At 59.6% G+C, this 19050-nt stretch overlaps 2 protein-coding genes across 3 annotated transcripts in view; both read left to right on the top strand.

The window, feature by feature from the left end:
* The first annotated feature begins 494 nt into the window (after positions 1 to 494).
* Positions 495 to 11726, top strand: LOC133220238 (uncharacterized). Its single transcript, XM_061368189.1, has 12 exons — positions 495 to 606; positions 5813 to 5875; positions 6098 to 6136; positions 6247 to 6321; positions 6449 to 6485; positions 6768 to 6817; positions 6910 to 6926; positions 9732 to 9822; positions 10309 to 10347; positions 10434 to 10508; positions 11203 to 11409; positions 11527 to 11726. The coding sequence occupies exons 1-12, from the start codon at positions 510 to 512 to the stop codon at positions 11676 to 11678; spliced, it is 942 nt and encodes a 313-aa protein (XP_061224173.1). The 5' UTR covers positions 495 to 509; the 3' UTR covers positions 11679 to 11726.
* Positions 11727 to 18007: 6281 nt separating this feature from the next.
* DSCAML1 (DS cell adhesion molecule like 1) overlaps positions 18008 to 19050 on the top strand; it is a 92775-nt gene continuing 91732 nt past the window's right edge. The window contains exon 1 of one of the 2 annotated variants that reach the window (XM_061368319.1): positions 18008 to 18215. In XM_061368319.1, coding sequence (XP_061224303.1) covers positions 18173 to 18215 — 43 coding nt within the window. In that variant the 5' untranslated portion in view covers positions 18008 to 18172. The remainder of the gene's footprint in view (positions 18216 to 19050) is intronic. The other variant, XM_061368322.1, reaches the window with a different exon arrangement.

The raw sequence follows: 19050 nt of genomic DNA, 5'->3' as shown, positions 1-19050 counted from the left end.
CTGCCTTGTGTTGTTAAATATTTTAGTAGCATCGTAGCAATACATAAACAGTGGAGTGCTTTATCTCAGGAAGGCTTACGAGAGGGAAGGAAGAGCGTGTCTCTCAGGGTGTGTAATTAATGCTGCCTGAAGAAACAGATAGCAGAGTCCATGTGGTGGAATCTCTGATCTTACAGGAATATTTCTGTGGGAGGGAAAGTGACAGGTGGTTTGTGTGGATGTGAACAAGCTTTGCAGCACGAAAGAGCAGCCTCCCGGGAAAAGCCCTGTATGGATTAGGAGTTGAAGCAGTCCGCTGCACCCATTTCAGTGAGCCCGCCTTGCTCCGACCTCCTGTTGGGTCCTGTTGTGATTTTCAGTCCCTTTGGGTATTATCACTTCCCGTTTGAAATGAAGACAAGCCCAGAGAGTCCCTGTTTGCATGCAGCCTGAGCACGGTTCCGAGGTGGAGTGATGGAATAGCTGCCAGTGAAGTGCAGCCGCTGCAGAGCCCAACCACTTGTTAGAGCATGGAGAATGCCCCTGCGTGTGGGGCGGCTTCGTTGCCCCCTGTGTGCCACGCTCACCTTGGAGTTTTAGCTACATCCTTGAATCTTACCCATTCAGGTAAACTGGCATGGAGAGTCATGGGTTTGCCGTCAGTTTAGACCTTGGTGCTGAGCCCAGCCCAGCGAGCTGGCATCTCCGGGTCAGGCTGCTCCCCTGTGTTTGCTTTTCACGCTGGTTTCCAAGGCGCAGAGAGGCTGCTGAGCTCCACAGCTGTTGTGTCAGCCGAGCACAGGGAGGGCACCGCTCCCACTGGGCAGCATGGAGCCATCCTGCTGAGGGGCTGTGCCCCCGCAGCGGTGCTGGCACAGGCAGCGGCCGTGCCTGGCAGGGAGCTGAGTCTGCTCCTGCTCTGGTCATGACTGATGGCAACAGCAGAGAATGGAGAACATGTCTGCTCCTTGACACTGCTGAGCGTGGCGGCTCTGTGGTACCCCAGGACACACGGGAGCTTGAAGCAGCTTCTCCTCCACTGCTGGTTCAGTGTTCTCTGATGATCTGGATTTCTCTCACTGCCAGGTAACCTCTGCGTGTGTCTGGCTTGTTTTCCTGTTGTGCTGATACGGGGCAGGTTTACAGCATCCAGTTATCATTCAGCAAACAAGGAGAGAGCAGGAGCAGCAGAGCCCTGACGGGAGGTGGTGTTTTCTGCTTCCCTGGAGCCCAGGGCTGGGTTCCCTGCCTGCTCTCCTGATGCCGGCACTGCCAGGCAGCCATCAGCTCCGCTGTCATGGTTTGTCTCTAATGAAGTTCTGTGCCTGTTGTGTCTCACTTGGGGTGAGCTGGGGACTCTGTGTGAGGCAGATGCAGACGGGCAGCTTTGGCTATGGCTTCTTCATGTTCTAGGGCCACTTGCCCGGGGCTGGAAGAAGCCGTGCAAGAGGCAAGTGTAATGCTGGGGCACAGTTGAAGGATGCAGCACTTAGAGCCTCCTGTAGCTGTGTTCAGTGATTCCCTGTGATCCCGTGTTCTTGCAAGCCTTGACCCCCTCAGGCCTGGTCCATGGGGATCCACATGCAGTGAGTCTCATTCAGCAGAAGCAGGGCTAAAGTCTGAGTTCTTAGGGCTCCTGGACAGGGTTTCTGTTGAGCAACCTCTGCTCTGGTGGGATACCTCAAACCTGCAAGAGGCAATAAAGGCAGTTTTGCGTCTTCCATCTGGTCAGCCTTTGAATCAGCACCAAATCTGGGGAGTGCCGTCCATATCAGAATGGCAAGGGCTGGAAATCTCTCTTCTCTCTCATTTAGGACCACGGAGCACAACAACAGGCACATTAATAGTCAGATTGATGCTGACGTGAAATGGCAGAAGAGCACATCTCTGCATAGCTGGAAACGTCCATTCACACATGCACACCCTCAAATGCTCCAGGCAACTGAGCACTGCTGTCACGGTCTTGGGGGCTTTGCACTGAAACCAGAGATTGTAACTAGGTCTGATCTTTGGGAGATGCCCTGAGGACTCCTGACGGAGGGAGGAGGCTGCCTGGCGTTGTGCTGTGATGGCTGAGACTCGACAGGGCAGATCTATGCTGTGCAATGAAAGGAAAAGGGGATGTTGAGATTCAGCGCTCTTACAGATTTACCTGCCTTGCTCTGGTATGATTTGCCATGCTATGGAGAGCTGATTGGTGGGCAGGAGGGACTGGGTCTGTCTGCTTGGATTTCCCCTGCTCCTCCGTCTCGCACGCACACACACTAACCCAGTGGCATGCAGAATGGCAGGGCTGGATTATCCAGAAGGGAGAGCTGTGACTGTGCCTTGCATGGAGCAGAGCATGTCATCCATCAGCTTGGCACGGGGCAGCAGGGCAGTGAATCATCTGGCTCCAGTGCATGGGGATTGGTGGCTCCCAGCTCCGGCTACCTGAAGCCCCAAGCTCCATGGAGGCAGGGAGTGGTGAGGATGGCCCTGGTCTCATCCCCATCGTACCAGAGAGGCAGGATGTGATAGCACAGCCCAGCCCCCAGACAGCAAACTCCACGTACTCCCTTGGTCTGTGTTACTGCTTCCTTCCCTGGGGCCCTCTCCCAAGTGCCTGATGCCTTCTACCTGGCACTCGCTCTCACTCAGCCATGCAGATAGGGATGGGGGGTAAAGACTTGGCTTTCCCTAGTAAAACTTGAGGTTGGGTTGAGAGGGGAGCAGAGCTCCGGGAGAGCCCCGCTTCCTGTGCAGCTCCTCCTCTCTCGGTGTTTAGGCAGATCTTGCAGTTTCAACAGGAAAAAGCCATGTTTTGATTCAAGTCACATGCGATGTGCACTGCGCTGCCTGCTCCCTGCGGTCTGCATGGGCGTGTGGCTCCTCAGCCGGGTGACGGACTGCAAACCTTGGGTGGCTCATCGGGAGAAAACAGTTTTGTGCTGAGCAGAGCAGTGTGGGGAGGAATGGGCTCATGGGGCTGGTTTTGCACTGGATTCGGGATGAGAGGAGCCCTGAGCGCTGCAGTCTGCACGCACAAGCGGGGAGCACCACAACCCCTTTGCAGTGTTTGCTCCTCTCACTCGATTTCAGCTTCATGAGAAGTGGGTGGGCCAGCTTGAAACAACCCAAAAGCCTATAGTGCTTCACAAGGCATGTGCTTCCTGAGGGGAGAGGCGGGCTGGTTTGCGCTCCAGAATGCTGTGTTTGTTTTGTGAGCAAGGCCACTGCCAGCCCTGATGGTTAACTCGTGCAGAGAGGAGTTCCAGCGAGTGGAAGTGTGTGCATTTTAGGAGCTGAGTTAGAAAACAAAAGAACATGTGTGTGCTCTGGACTCTGGGCTGTGCACTGTGTGCTCTGAGTTGTGCACTGTGTGCTATGTGCTGTGCGCTGGGCGTTGGGCTTGGTGTAAAAGTGAGCTCTGCCGCACCAAGTGCAAGAAGCCAAAAGCTTCCAGAGGCCTGGAAGCAGCATCCGTGGCTGAGCAGGGCCCCAGCACTGGCCCCTTCTTTGGGCTATGTGGAGAGCAGTGGTGAAGCCATGGGCTGGTTCTGGAGCTCAGAGATGTTAGAGCTGGCAAAACACACCCAGGCAGTTGGCAGCACGGCTCCTGTGCTGGGAAGCATCTTTCAGATGTCAGTGGGAGCATCCCGAGACAAGAGGTGTTTGGGTGGATGGCTCTGTGTGATGAGTGACTTGGGATGCAGGGTGATGGGTGAGAACTGCTGCCTCCAGGAGAGCCAGGGCTGCCCCTGCACTTGCACCTTACAGGCAGGAGGGCTCACCCCATGGGAATGTGGTGGGGTTCAGGGCAGGGCGTTGTGCATAATGCAACCCCCCCCCCCCCGAGTGTGTTCTCCAGGGGGTGTCACCGAGCTGCCGCTACAATAGCAGTCAAATAACAGCCAAATGAACTGTAAAGCTCTGATGAATGGTTTGTTCAAAACATAAAGGCATCGTTAATATGCTCCAAGAGCCAATTAATACCGTTCATCTGGCAGCGGCACGTGCTGCATTGCATCTCCTTGTGCGCGTACAACACCCCGCTATCGGGTAATGACACTGATTTTGCACTGGCAGCCTTGGCAGTAAATAGATAAAGGACGTGAGATAAAGGACGCAGGGAAATGTGCAGCTAGAAGTTACAGTACCAGCAGCTGCTGGGTGCTTTGTACGTGTTTCTAAGGCCTGGTAATTACCCAGAATTAGGTGCCTCGGCTAACGAGGGGGCTTGTCTGGGTGCGGGAGCCAGCGGCACGCTCCAGTGCGGCCCCGCGCCACACAATGGCAGCGGCAGCTGCAGGCAAGGGAAATTAAACCCTCCAGCGTGCAGATAAAACACCCTGACTTCCAAATGACAGCACATGGAAGGGGAGGGAGGGACGGGAATTATCATGGGACGCAACTTGTTATGGTGAATAAATCAGGTTCTGGAAGCGTGGGGATGGAGGCTGCTCCCTCCGCAGGCACAATGGGAGCTGGAGAACAGCCATGGAGCAAAGCGCTGCTGGGGCCGCTGGGGCAGGGTGGCTGGTGCTCCTCCATGTGTGCTGCTCCTGGGCACCTTCACAGCACGAACTGGGGCAAGGAGCCGCGTCAGGATGGACCTGGTGCCCTGAGGAGCCTGCTGCTGGGGTGGGCTGGGATGGAGGCTGCATCCAAATCAGGTCAGGCTCCGGAGGGGCTGAACAGCAGCACGCCAGGGATCTGCATCCGTCAGTGAGCTGAATTCCTGCTCTGCCGAGGGCCCCTTTCTTATCGGCACGGATCCAGTGCGGCAGCTGCAGCCGCTCTGTAGCACTCGGTGCTATCAGGGCTGTGCAGGGCGCCCGATAACCCCCCTCCATCTCCTGTGCCAGCAGCGAGACCTCTTGGTGCTCCCGCACCATGTATGGCCGCGAGCCCTGCTGGCGGGTGCTGGGTGGCTGCCTGGGAGCAGCGCAGGGACACGCTGCAGGAGGCAGAGCCCGACCGGATCCATGCTTCAGAGCCCCCTGCTTGCTCCCTTAAAGGAGATGCTCCTGCCAAGCCCTGTCCTCCCGGCAAGGTGTGCGCTGCACGGAGGCAGCACCAGGAGCAGAGCAGCCAGCCCTGCCTGTCCCCTCAGCAGGAGGGGAAAGCACGGTCAGGGCCAGTTAATGGGTACTGTGTGTGCTGGCAGAGCAGCGGTGCCTGGTGGTGACCAGTCCCAGCAGCAAGGGTGCCCATCCCAAATGGGTCAGCAGCTTGGGGCGTAGAGACGTGAATCCCAGCCTGGTCACAGCGCTGTTGTACCAGGCTAGCATCCCTTGGGGAAAGGTCCATGCCCTCTGGTGCCCCTGCACAAGAGCAGTGTGTTGATGCTGGTGAAGGGACAAGCTCAGCTCTGCTCCAGCTGAGTGTGAGGAGCCAAGGGGCAAGTGTGGCTGTGAGCTCATGTCCCATCAGGGCCACTGGCCTCATTGTGGGAATGTGCTGTAATTGCTATGCTAATTGGGACAAATTAAAGTATGCTCTGGCTGAAGGGCACAGTATTGACCTTGATTGAGAGATCACAGCCCTTGTGTTGGCCCCATTGCCTGCAGTGTAACCTTGAGACTGCACCAAGGAGCAGAGCCAGCGGTGCAGAGGTGCTTGAAAACACACCACAGAACCCCACAGGACGTGTGTGTCTGCTCCAGCCCCTCACCTCCTTTGTATCCAGGTATCCTGGCCGGGCTCCCGGTGTTTCCAGGGCCAGCCTGGCTCCTCATCCCATGGCGTGGGCTGCAAGGGCTTGCCTGCAGTCCCCCACCATGCACCCAGCCCCATCATGGTACCCTCCATCAACCACCCCCGTGCTGAATCCCTCTTCCCTCTCTCACAGCAGCCATGGAAGCAGTGCTCATCTTCCTGTGCTCCCTGCTGGTGCCGGCAGCCGTGGCAGATGGTAGGTGCCAAGTGCTTCCCGCATGCTGGCGATGGCAGGGGCATGGGAAAAGGCTGCAGGGACCTGGAGGACAACAGCCCCTCTGATCCAAGGGGTTGGAATTGGGCATTGGGCAGCAGCCCTTTGGGGAGCAGAGTGCCTGCATTGGCTGGGGGCTATTGGGGCTGCAGGGCTTCAGCCAGGGCAAGCATTCACCTCCCACCCCTTGTCTGCTTCTTTCAGTGGCCACCCAAGAGAAGGAGGAGGACCCCTTTAACTATGGTGAGCATCACTGTGCATGGGGACGGGGGTGCTGGCCAGTGTGATGGGGAGCAAAAGGCGGCCCTGTCCCTGAACCCAGCAGGAGCAAGCCCCTGTGTCTTCTCCCGCAGATTACCAGAGCCTGAGGATCGGGGGGCTGGTGTTTGCTGTGGTCCTGTTCACTGTGGGCATTCTCCTTATACTCAGTAAGTTGGGGACCAGGGGATGCTGGGCTTGCGGGCTGGGGCAGTGGGAGCCATTATAGTGGCCATTGGGAAAGGCTTTGCTCCGTTCCACTTTGGCTGTGCTCATGGTGTTTCTCTCCCCTTGCAGGCAGGAGATGCAGGTGCAGTTTCAACCAGAAGCCCAGGTGAGGGAGAGCAGCCTGGAAGGGCACATATTCCTTGGTGAAGCTCTCTGCCCGGTGCTCAGCTCCTCCTGGCTCCCTCCCAGAGCTGGCAGGGTGGCTGTGTGCTCTCAGCATCCCTTTCGGGTGCCTGGTACCCAAAGCTCTGCTGCAATGCTGCAGGGTGGCAAATCAGTTCCGCACACTCCAGGGCTCCTTCCTTGTCGTGCCCCTACACTGTTGGGCATCCCACCCCTAGGAATGGGGTGCAGGTCCCAGCCTCTCACTGTGCTCCTCTTCTTGCAGAGCTCCAGGGGATGAAGAGGCTCAGGCTGAGAACCTGATCACCTCAAACGGTAAGGTCACCCGTCCTGTGCATGCTCTGCTGCTGCTGCACTGCACCCATGCCCTCAGAGCACTCCAAACCACTCTGCTCTTCCCTTTGCAGCAACGGGAGCACCGAAGGCGGAGAACTGAGCAGAGCCATGCGGTGAGTCCCGGCCCTGGCCAGCCTGTGTGTGGTGGCACTGGGGCTGTCACTGCCTCAGTGCGGGGAAGGAAGGGAGGAGCAGCCAGGGCTCAGCACACCCCAGGCAAAGCCCCAGGCAGCCCAGCAGGAAAGGGAAGCATCTGTCCAGGTTTTCCTTTGCATTGCACTTCCTTCCCCTGTGCTCCTCCACCCAACGTGGGTTTATTTTTAGGGCCTCTGGAGAGAGCTGATTGCGAGTCCCTGGGGCATCTCGCTCCTCGCCTGCACCAGGCTTTCCCCAAGCCTGCAGCAGGGCAGTCTGGAGCCGGTGCTGGTGGGAGCATGGTTTGTGCTGCTGGTGCTGCTCCCAGCCTGACTCACTGCTCTCCTTCCCACGCAGAGCCAGAGACCCGAGGACAGATGCTTGGACTGCAGATGCCAGCGGCCTGCGAGGAAACTGAAACGGCAGCAGCAGGTCCCTCTAAGGAGATGCGAAGCTGCTGTGTCTGTGTTACCCTCTGTACTTCAGCACCGGTTCTCTGTTTACTAACCCGACTAAACTCACCGTCCTCTCTGCCTCCAGTGCTGTGTAATGTTGATGTGAGATGATCATGACCTCTAGGGCTAGTCGTTGCTGATGTTGTCATAGTGACTTTCTCTTCACCTTTCTCGTGCTGTGTGTGTGGCTCGGGCCGTGTAGGACTGGCAGGCGCTGCCCAAGGGGAGCCCCGTGTCCCCCTGCCCATAGCTGGGGGTGCTCGGTGCAGCCCGCACGGTGATGTCTGTGCCAGGCTTTGGGCAGGGCTCGGGGACCAGTCCCGCAGTGGGTCAGGGTCCTGCCCAGCGAGGCTCTGGACCACACGCTGCTGTTTCAGCAATAACCCTCCTGCCCCGAGGGAGCCGCAGTGCAGTCAGGCAGGGACATCCCCCAGTCCCCTGGGCTCTCCCTGAAGGGAGCTCTCCTCTCTCTGTTTGGCACTGCCCGTTTCTGTCCCCGGCTGAAGCCAAGCCGTCGCTGTGGGACACTGCTTTAAGTGTGAGGAAGCGCTGTTGAGGCAGAGAAGCCTGTGACGTCCCCCCGCCAGCACGGTGATGCTGTGAAAGAGGGCGGCTGCGCAGCGGTGACCCTGCTACCAGCACAACCCAGCTCCTTGCCATCACTCTGCCTGCCCACCAGCCGCAGCTGGGCAGGCTGGACAGTCTCTGAGGGCTAAACAGAAACACTGAAATCAGGAGCCTGCCCTTGCCTGTCTCCGGTGCTTCCTCCTGGTGCTCCCTGCCCTTCCTGATGCCTTGTCACTCTGTGTGCCATGGCCCAGGACATGGCCACCCGTGTCAGTGCTGCATGTCGTCCTGTGGCAGTTACGTGTTGTCAGCACTCTGATGCCACTGCCCCTTCTCCCCATGGAGCAAGCATCAGTGGGCGATGCTCAGGGGCTTTGCATGCCTGAGCTTGCACAGTGGGGATGGAGCCATCATCACCTTGTGTCTGCTTGAGGGTCCCAGCAGGCAAATCTGTGTCAGGCCCCTTCCCCAAGCCCATGTGCATGGAAACCACAGCCTCAGCTGTGGCTGGGCACTGCTGGCTTGGCTGTGGGTGCTTGCCAAGCAGGGGCAGCCCGGATACCAGTGCTCTCCATGCACCAGGAAAGGGTTCTTGGCTGCCAGCATGGTTCTGAGAGGGGTTTCTGCTGTGCCCACCCCACTGGTGGCCCTGCCTGCAGGCTGGGCTGCCCCTTCCCTTGCTCCTGGCCATTGCAGAGTCCTGCCTCCGCGCAGCCCAGCCCTGTCAGCAGCGCCCGTGCTGTCTGTGGTGTGCCGTCGGTGTTAACACGGAACAAAGCAATCCCTGTGGTGTGTAGAAATGGCAAAATCCTGACTGTCTACAATAAACCGAGCTATTGTGTTTCCTTTTAAATAGGCGAGTGTGCTGCTGGGGTGCTCGGTGCTGTGACCGGGGGCGGGGAAGGGAATAAATACCCTTTCTATCGGTGCCTGGCTGCGGCGTCTCAAGGGCTCCAGGGGAGCAGGGCAGGGGCTGAGGGTCCGGCCCTTTGGAGAGCGGGTGGGCAACTCCTTCCTGCAGCCAGGGACCCTGTGATGGGAGCGCATGAGCCTCACAGAGCTGCCTTATCCCTCGGCCTTTGGGAGCTTCTGGCTGCCATAGTGCAGATCCAAGGGGATGCTGAGCCCTGCTTAGGCTCTGGAACAAGAGGGCTGCTGGAACGGCCCCACACATCACCCTCCTGGGGGTTGGCTTCATTCACCCCATGGTGCCGGAGCTGAGGTGCTGCCTGGGCACATGATTCCTGCTTGCTGATGGTGAGATTAGAGCAAACCGGATTGAACAGCCTGCCTCGCTGCCAGGGCTGGCACAGCCCCGAGGGGTGCAGCATCCTGGTACCCACTGCTGCGCAGGGATGCAGTGCAGGGATGCAGCGCACTGTGCTGGGGTGCTCAGGGCGCCCGGGGTGGCTCGATGCTATGCTGGGAGGCACTGACCTGGCTGTCACAGGGACCTTCGGTGCCAGGCTGCAGGGACAGGGTGTGCTGCCCACTTCTCCCTAGGAAAAGGCAGGCACAGCCCGTACCTGTGCGCTCTGCACTGGGAGGTGAGGCAGGTTCCTGGTGTTCCAAAAGCAATGGAAGGTGTGTTTTGATGGGGACACCCATGGCTCTGGGGTGCCCGGTCCTCCCACCGCTGGCCCTCCCCTCCCGGGCCTCCTTCCCAAAGGCGGGCGGGAGCCCTGTGCCTCCCCTCGTGACTGTGATAAACATTACACCGAGGCCATTAATGTTTAATGAGGTTTGCCTCCCAATTAATGTGCTTCCCCGTGGGCACCCACTCACAGAGCGAGGCACCCGCTGGACGCACGGACACGATGGGCGACGGTAAGAGAGCTGCGGGGAGCACCCACCCCAAGGGATGCCATGGGAGGGGAGATGCCTTCACTGGGAGCGGGGCTGGTGCCTCCTGCCATGCAGAAGCCTGCACGGGGGAAGGTGGTGTGGGGGATTCAGGGGAGACACAGGGATGAATCCCCGGAGCTCTGAAGCCCACTGGCACATCAGTGCTGGCTGGTGGCTGGATTCTCAGGGGGACTTCTCCTTCCACTGGCTCCTAGCACACTCAGGTAAGGTGGCTCCAGCAGTGGCACACAGCCATCGGATGGCTGGCACGGGGTGAAGGCATCCTGTGAATGGGCTTTAAACTTCCTGGGGTGAAACCCAGGAATCTGGGACTCCTTTACTGGCTCAGCTGGACCTTGAGGAAGCTGGAGTGCTCTTGCTTGCACTCCTCATCTTTCCCATGTCACCTCCCCATCCCGAGCCCAGCGCCCAGCCCTGCCTCTCACTGGGGTTTCTCCTCTTTTCCAGAGCAAGCCCCCGAGCAGGGCCTGGACAGGTTCAGCTATGGTGAGTGCACAGCCCGTGCAGGGCAGCCCATTCCCCCACTGCCCATGGGCTCAGCCCCGGCTGACGCCTGCTCCCCCCCTCCCCAGACTACGAGAGCATCCGCCATGGGGGGCTCATCTTTGCCATCGTGGCTTTTGTCGTCGGGCTCCTCATCATCCTCAGTAAGTGCCTCGGGTGGGCTGGGCTCCCCTTGGCCCTGACCCCATCTCCCTCCTTACCCTGTGCCCGGTGCAGGAGGGGCAGGGGGCCATGGGTCCTGCCCCTCCATAGAGGGGAGGGCATCGCCTGCACCCTGGCGAATCCCAGCCAGACAGGCTCCCAGGTCGGGAAGGAGAGCACACACAGATTTAGTGTTTCCCTGCCAGCGCCGAGGCTTCGCAGGGAAGGTCACCCATTAAAAATAGCAGGGCAAGCTCTGACATTTCCACAGTGAGCCCCAGCGTTCCCAGAGCCCGCAGAGCTTGGCAGCTCCCAGAGAGACCCCACTGCCTGCCTCACCCCAGGGGCAGGGGCAGCTGCAGCATCGCAGCCACAGCACTGCCGTGGCTCAGTGGTTTGGGGACAAAGATAAGGAAACCATCAGCGTTTGCCATTGTGGATGGCAGCGTGGGGAGAAAGAGAGCTGAGAGAGCTCTTGTGGCTGTGCAGGGCAGCACAGGGGGGTCACATCTTCCCAGCAGCCCTGAAGGGAGATGGGTGGGCTCAGGGCATCCTGCAGAGCCAAACCCGGTGGTCCCCAGCAAGGGGACAAGCCTGAGCAGGACTTGTTTCACTGGAGCACAGCACAAGGGGTGAGATGGGATGGGGGGGAAGGCTCCAGGCACAAGAAGTCTCAGCTGTGTCTCTCGCCCCCAGGCCAGCGACTTCACTGTGGAGGGAAGAAGAGGAGGTGGGTACTGCATGGCTTCAAGGCAGCCTCATCTCTCCTCCCTGTCCTACTCTTGCCAGCTGAAAGGGCTGGGGTCTCGGCTCCTCCTCCCTCCCATCTCAGCCTCCTTGCCCAGTGTAACCCATCTCTATTTGCTCCACAGGCAAGGGAACGAGGAAGAGCTGTAGCTGCGGGTAGGTTGCAGGAGGATGCACCCCGCTGACAGCCGGGATCCCTGGGTCCGCTTGTGCTGGGCAGCGATGCTTGGAGGCCTCTGTGCTGCGTAACCTGCCCGCTCTGTCTGGTTTCAGAGCTGCAATGGCACCATGGATGCAGAGCCTCATCCAAAGCAGGAAAGTCCTTGCCAAGGGCCACTCCTTACCCCGCTCCAGTGGATCCATTACCCTGCTCGCCCTGGACGGGGCTGGAACGCAAATTGCCCTCGTGCTTTCCCCCGTGTTAGATGCAGCGCGTTTCTTGGCTAATAAAGTGCAAGCTGAGCGAGGTTAAACCTTGTGCCTGAGGCATTTGAATGGGCTCTCTCCTGGCCTCGCACCAGTGACTTTGCTGCCCTGCAGACATCTTCCAACACAGTCCCAGGAGCGGCTTCTACGCACACATGGAGCAGCCGATGACTCCACTCTGGGTTTGCAGAGGGAGGAACATTGCTGCTTCCAGCCATCCCTGCTGCTTGGAAGGATCTCCCTGGCTGTGGGTGCCCCAATCCCGTGGCACATGCCTCCCTTGGGATGCGCTGGCTGTGGACCATGTTGGATGTAGAAGCAGGCATGTGTGGGGCTGCTTGCGTGCTTGTTTTCTTGGAGTGCTTGATCCTGGCATCCTCTGTGGGGAAGAATAGGGCTGGGATGGTGCATCCAGCCTGGGTTCCTGCTGCAGGGGGATGTGGTGTCACAGCCTTCTGCAAGCCCGGCCACCCTGGCACTGCTGGTGGACTTGAAGCCATCTCTCCTGGTCCATTTGGGCTTTGATTGAGGTCAGACATTGCCAGTAAAACAGGATTAACTGGGGGGAGGTTATTAGACCAAATCCATGCAATTTGTCTAATCTGAGGTGCTTATTTAACACCCTAAGGAGATTATCTTGAAATATGATTTTGACTTGACACTGACCCACTCATGACTTGTTGCAGCTTTGCACAGCCGTTTGGGGGGGGGAGAAAAGTGCCTGTTTAACAGCACAGACCACTGAGGTGTGCTCTCTGTGGCTGTGTCCCCTAAAGGAGCCAGGGAGAATGAGCCCATCCTCAGCAGGGTCTCACCATCCTGCAGCCCAGCGTTCCCCATCTTCCCCAGGGCACAGGGAAGGATCCCCCATCCAAGGGAGGAGATTAAGGGGCGGACAAGCGATGTCTGGCTCCCTGCACAAGAGATCTCTGTCTCGGCACCAGATGGCATTAATAGCATTATTCTGCCTGGCTTGTGGACACCCACATGTGCACACACACAGCCCCTCGCTCCCCTGGCTGGGGCTGGGGCACTATGCCATGGGCAGGGTGTGCAGTGGCACAGCAGGACAGTGCCAGCACCTCAACACGTGCTCTGGGGGTTACACTGGGAGGCCAGGCTGTTATTTGAGCTAATTTTAGAGTAGCCTTTGCTGTGTGCCCCTCCAGGATGGAGCCAGGGAACCACAGCAGGGGAAAGGCACAAGCAGATCATACGGTGCATGGGAAATGCGGCCTCTCTGCGCCAGGGGCAGGGGCGCTGCCCGCAGCACAGGGGTGGGAGCCAGCGCAGGGCTCCCTGCCCCTCTCCCTGTTCCCTTTGCTTTGGACATTGAGCCCAGGAGTGGGAAGCTGGGAAAGACCCAGGGAAAGGCCACCCTGTCCCTGCTTGGTCATGGTCCCCATCGGAGTGTGCCCCATGGGACAAACCCCTGTGCCCCCAGCCCCATGGGTCAGCTGGGAGCCATGGCCTCATGAAGTGTTCATCTTCTTCCCCAAACCAGGCAATCTTGGAGGATTTCTCTCACAGTCCCTTGAGCCTTTAATCTTCTCAAAGTAAATCTTTTCTGTGACACAAAGGGGATTGGGTCAATAATATAGTGCAGAACTGGAGTGTCCTTTTCCTCCGGGAAGAATTCCAGCTCTGAACAGCTTCCCTTTGGCACTGCCTATTCCCTGTTTGCTTTGCCAGTCTCTGGACAGACAGGTGCAAGGGAGATGGGATCTGGCTGGCTGTGCCTTGGCCTTTCTTGTGCTTAATCCACGACTGAACATGAGGAGATGAGGAACAGGAGGAGCAGGGAGGCCGCTGGAGCCCGCCAGCGCTGCTGCGCCATCTCCACGATGCCAGGGATGCGTTTGGCCCCGGAGGAAACGTGAATGCAAAATGTCTCCTCATTAGTTAAAACAGGAGAGCAGCAAATGGTGACTAATGGAGCCAAAGAGGAGCACTTGACGACGTGGAGAGATGGGGCCGGGCTGGCGGGGAGCCAGCCACACGCCTCCTTCTCCCTTTGTTCTGCTCCCGAAAAGGCAGCGCATCCATCAGCAGCCACATCTGCCAAAACAGCAGCGCTCCGCGCTCTTCAATTACCCTCGCAGCCCGAGTAAACAACGCTTGAGCCCTCATTTCCATGTCGCACATGCCCCAGAGCGGGGGCTGTTAGGCACTGAGTGTTCACACTGAGGCAGATGGACGGCCGCAGCGATGCCGTGTAGCGCATCCCTCGGTGGCCGCGGGATGAAGGCTCCGGGAGCAGGCGAGCCGCGGCCCGCTCCGCAGTACCGCGCTGCACCACTAGAGGGCGGCACAGATCCAGCTTCTCGCCTGGGAGCCGCTTCTCCCGGGGAGCGGAGCGCGGCGGGTCCCGCTGCATCCCGGCTGCCGGTCCTGCTGCTGCCGGCTCCGGAGCACCCGGCCCTGGGGGTCCCTTATGGAAGCGCTTGAAGCTGCTCGAGCCCAGGGGGGGATCGTGTTTGGGGGCACATCAACCTCTTGGCATCTGCCTGGCCGGGGGCTGCCAGCCCCCTTCACCTGGGTACCAGCCCCCTGCCACCTCCAGGGCATTTATCCTCCCGCTGCCCCATGTGGCAACCGGTTCCTTCTGCCCCTGGGGAAACTGAGGCACAGATGCGGGAAGGCTGCAACATGTCCACAGGCGGGCTAGGGGACCTTACCCCCGTCACCACCTGGGCAGCACCCGTACAGGGCCAGATTTGGGGCCTCTGCCCCTTGCCTCTGCTGAGAAGGGTGCAGGAATGGGATGGAACTGGTCTGTTTTGGTGTTGCTGGGGGTGACTGTGGCCAGGGAGACGGGCGCCGCAGGGAACAGCCCTTTCACATCCAGGTGTGCCTGGTGGTGTGTTAATTGCTGAGCCCAGCTGCAGCCCAGCCTGCAATTACCACCTTCTTCTTCCCCCACCTTCTAGTGCTGGGCTGCAGGAGTGGCCCTGTGGAGCTGGGGGCTTCTATGGAGGGTGACTGTCACGCTGTGCCCTCTGTGGAGCAGGGTGCTTGGTCAGGGGTCACGGGAGGATGATCTGCTTCCTGCAGGGTCCTGTGGGGTGAAGCCTTGGACGTGTGGGAAGCGCTCCGTGGCAATCGGCTCCGCAGGGTAAGTAGCCCTCTTGTTTTAATGACTGCTTCCTCCGGGGGATTTGTCCGGGAGGGTGGCTGAGGACATGGGGTTAGGACCGGTGGGAGGACACGCATGCCCTGGCTGGAGGGATGCCGGGGTGAGAGATGTTCCCCGGAGCGCTGTGTGCCCCTCTGCAGTGCCTCTGGGCTGGCACATGGCAAAGCCTTGGGTTGCAAGTGATCGTAGTAGCCGGGGATGCCTCTCAGGCCCCTCCTTTGTTGCTCTCCCCAGAGACCTGCTGTGTGCTTGTATGGAGTGGGTTTCGCGTACTGGTGAAAGAGCTATCCTTAGGGAAAGCATCCGGCTGGCAAAAGGGGTCCTGGGAGCATGGGGCACCCCTGCAACCCCAGAACTCCGGGGAGTCCTGGATCTGAGGGTAAACGGTGCCTGGAGCCAAACCGAATGCGGGGAGAGGGGGGGAAAGGAGGCTGGCTGGGTCCAGGGGGGCTGTGGCAGCGCTCGACCTCTCCGCCTTTGTCCTTGGGGAGAGGCAGAAGCACGGCCCAGCGGGAAAGCCGCTGCTGTGCATGCTCTGTGCTGAAGGGCAGGGGGCCCCCCTCCCCAAGGGGGCCCAGGGTGCACACAGGTTTGTGGCGCTGGGGTTTCTCCTGCGTGTGTTGAAGCGTTTGGGTTAGGGTTAGGGTTAGGGTTAGCTTCCCCTCTGCAGCTGGGCTCGCTGCTGCTAGGGCAGGTCGCTCGCTCGCTGTTAGCGGGTCAGTGAGACGCGCATCTCCCAGCGTTGGGGCTGCCCTTGCTTTCTGGGAGCCAAAAGTGCAGGTCAGTGCTGCTCAAGTAACGTGGTGGCTTTCAGCCCTTCCCCATCAGAGCCGTACGAAGCGTGCGGCACCATCCCAGCCTGTGCACGGGGTCGCTCATGCAAAGGCGATGGGCAAACGCTTCCTGTGCCTATTCAAATGCGGGCCCTGAATGGGGCTTGCAGGCGCCTGGCTGCCTGCCCTCTGCTGCCAGACCCGCTTGTGCCTCCGGGCTCAACAGTCACTGGAGGGGCAAATGGGGCTGTGATGGGGGGCACAAGCAGCTCAGGGGCTTGCCATGGCTCTCTGAGCGTGACCTGGGGCTGGTGGCTCAGCCTGACGGCGTTTGGTTGTCTCTCTTGGTGCTGCTTCTCCTCGCAGCAGCTGATGCTGCCCTGTCCTGACGAAGCTTTTGGCAGGGGGAGATCAGTGCTGCTCTCGGTAGAGGCTGATGCTCTGAGCTAGGGCTGATGAGGAAGCTCTCAGGAGATGCTGAGCAGCCAAGGGAGCTAAAAATGAGCTGGTGAGTAGCGTTTACTCCCCTGCACATGTGCCTCCAACAGATCTGTGAGGCTCTGCGGGCGCTGTGCCAGTGAGTGCCCCGCCAGCCCCCGCACCCCGCTTTCATTCACTCCCGAGTGTAGGAGGGTAGAGCTGCACCTGAGCCCAACACACAGCGTGCTGGGGAGGGAAATGCTGTAGCAGTTTTGGTGGCAGGAAGATCCCTGCTAGCAGGCTGGCCTGTGCTGCCATCCTGCAGCCGCTGCTGGGGAGGGAAGGGGGCAGATGCCTGGCATGTGCCTGGGGCTCCCCAGAGCCCAGGATATGCTTGTTGCCTTGGGTATGAGCCTGAATACCTATTTCCTTGCTATGTTTCGGCTAACATCTGTATATGGATGTAGGTGGCGATTGAAATGTACCTCAGTTCCTAGAGGGATGTGATGTGTGGGCACCGCATGTGCATCAGCTGCTGCTTCATCGCCTCTCGGGATGCTGATGGCCCGGCCGGGGGTACGAGTGAGCAGCAGTGACAGCATGGGGCTGGGGAGGAGCACGTGTGGCAGGGCTGTGTGCCAGGGACACCCACATGCTGAGTGGTGACAGAGTGCTGGGGTGGCCTGGGAATGGGCTGAACGGGAGGTGGTGATGGAGCGATGGAGCCTGGCAGCATGGAGGAAGGGGAAGCATCTCCTTGGAGAAGAGGAGGAGGAAGGGATGTGGTGCATCAGGCCCTCATAGCATGGGCAGTGTTTGCTCCCACCTTTGCTGTTGGCTTTTGGGTACTGAGGTCTGGGCAGGTGCATGTGTATGGGCTAGGTGACTGCTGCTTATGAAAATGAGGGTGTGGGTGGCCTGGAATAGGGAGGGGATGGGGACATGGGGTGGGTGTGCAGGATCTTTGGATAGTCCTGCCAGATTCTGTGTCCTTTGATTGTGCAAAACGGGAGCTGCTCCCCCACGCTGTGCAAGTACCACCTCGGTGGTGGGGGTGAGCTCTCTGGTCCTTCCGGGGGACTCCCAAGTGTGAGGAATTGCAATGAACCAGTGTGGGTTGAAAATGGCCAAGGAGCCGTGTTCCTAATTCTTTAACCGGGTGGTGATGGCTTTCCAACAAAGCAAAACAGTGCTGTTTTGTTAAGAAAGAAAAATCGGTACATAATGTTTTTTTCTGCTCATTGTTTTGCTTGAAATCGGAATGCTTCAATCTTTGCTTATTTTCCAACAAATTGGGATTGGAAAGGCTGTTTTGGAAAGCAGCGAGAACCTCTTATAATCACTTCAAGAGAACACATTCTGAGCTGCTCTAATGGTCCAGACAAACTGGCTCTGGTGTGACTGTCTTGGGGAGTAAGAACCTAGGCTTGAGCTTAGCCTCACATAAATCCCCCCCGAAGTAAAGCATTAACTAGTGTTTATTTGTTGTTTGCTGACTCGAGGGACGAATGTGTAATGAAGTCCCTAGGCCCTATCCTGCTTGTGTCCGTGTCTTGGAAGCCGCTTGGGATGGTGGTGGGAAAGCCCCATTCCTGTCCTCTGGAAAGCGCCCGGGAGCCTCGGGGAGGAGGCGAGCTGCCCGGTGTCCTGGTTGAGCCCCGACGCGCATCCAGGCTGCGGTGCCGGCAGCAGCGCTCCCCGCGGGGATGAGCCGCCCTCCCGTAGGCGGTCTGCAGGGGACTGCTGGTGCCTCCGCTGTGTGCTCCAGCCCCGGGGGCTCGGCTCGGCGGAGCGTGACCGGCTCCCGTTAAGCCCCTGGGGGCCGAGCCCTGCCCGGAGCGGCGGTGCCCACCGCGGGGCTGGCTGCCGGGGAACAGCAGCAGCAGGAAAAGGGGGGTCCGGTGCGGTCGCGCCCCGTCCGCGGGGTCCCGCTCGGTGGGCGCTGCCGCCCGTCAGCCCTGCGGGGAGCGGGGCGGGGAGTGCGCGGGAGCCCGGCCCACCCGCCCGCCGCCACTCGCCGGGAGAGGGGAGGAGGAGCGGCTGCGAGCTCGGCTCTGGGCACCTCACCCTGCCCGGCAGCGCGGCGGCACCGAGCGCGGCACGCCGGGGCACCGCACCGCCCGCACTTGCGCCGCAGCCCGGGGCCATAGGTGCTCTTTATGGCATGTGGCTGGTAACTTTTTTCCTGCTGTACTCTTTGCGGAAAGGTACGTGCACCCCCCGCGGACGGGGCTGCGGACGGGGGGGGCGCCGGGCACCGGCCGGGTCGCGGCGGGCGCTCCGGGAGCGGGGCTCGGGATGCCGGGCTCGGTGCGCCCCGCCGGGGCGGCCGGCAGAGGGGCTTCGCGGCTGTCGGAGCGCTCGCCCCGGACGGAGCGGCGGAGCGCGGGGCTCGGAGAGGGCAGCGCGGAGCGGGGCGGTCCCGGAGCCGCGGCTCGGAGCATCCCCGGGGCGCCGGTGGTGGCACGGCCGCGGGATGCCGCACCGGTTCGGGCCCCCGGCCCCAGCGGAACGGGAGAGCCGTGCCCTGTGTGCCCGCTCCCGGCGCGACCTGGAGCAATAGCCCGATCCCGCAAGGCAGGCTAGACCCAGCGATGCTTCAAAGCCTGCATCCTTCCCTCTAGGAACGCCGTGTTAAGGGTAACCCAGCGCCTCGGCATAAATCAGATTTATATCAGGAATGGGGGAGATCGTGAAACAAGTGTGTCAAGGAGACAGGCACACGCTTAAAGATGAGAGATTAAATTAAAGTTGGGGATTAAGCGAATGCTCTCCAAACGCATAGAGGTAATACTCTAAACCGAGCCTCTGCTGTAGATGCAATTAAAAAGGCAAGCTGCACGGAACGTGGGCTGTTAAAGCACAGTGCGATTGTTGCCACGATCGATGGAGGTTACATAAAGGAATTGCCCATTTCCGAATCTGCGGGAATTTGTAATTGTGTTCCTGTAATAAATGGCCTCCTTGCACCCGGCCCGACCTGCAGATGGGGCGATGGAAGTGCCCACGTTTTGGGAAATGATCTGCTCGGCGGGTGGGAAA

The sequence above is a fragment of the Neopsephotus bourkii genome, unplaced genomic scaffold (genome assembly GCF_033783945.1).
Source record: "Neopsephotus bourkii isolate Nb327-2 ecotype Australia unplaced genomic scaffold, CSIRO-AGI_Nbou_v1 NB_1433, whole genome shotgun sequence".
NCBI lineage: Eukaryota > Metazoa > Chordata > Aves > Psittaciformes > Psittacidae > Neopsephotus > Neopsephotus bourkii.
The sequence above is the reverse complement of the archived record's forward strand: the minus strand, read 5'-3'. Positions and strand labels throughout refer to the sequence as shown.

Excerpts from the sequence above, each read along its gene's own strand:
- LOC133220238 (XM_061368189.1), top strand. The coding sequence starts at position 510 with ATGGAGAATGCCCCTGCGTGTGGGGCGGCTTCGTTGCCCCCTGTGTGC. Across the intron at positions 6,486-6,767 it reads AGTTTCAACCAGAAGCCCAG|AGCTCCAGGGGATGAAGAGG; the intron begins GTGAGGGAGAGC and ends CTCTTCTTGCAG. Across the intron at positions 10,509-11,202 it reads CGGGCTCCTCATCATCCTCA|GCCAGCGACTTCACTGTGGA; the intron begins GTAAGTGCCTCG and ends TCTCGCCCCCAG.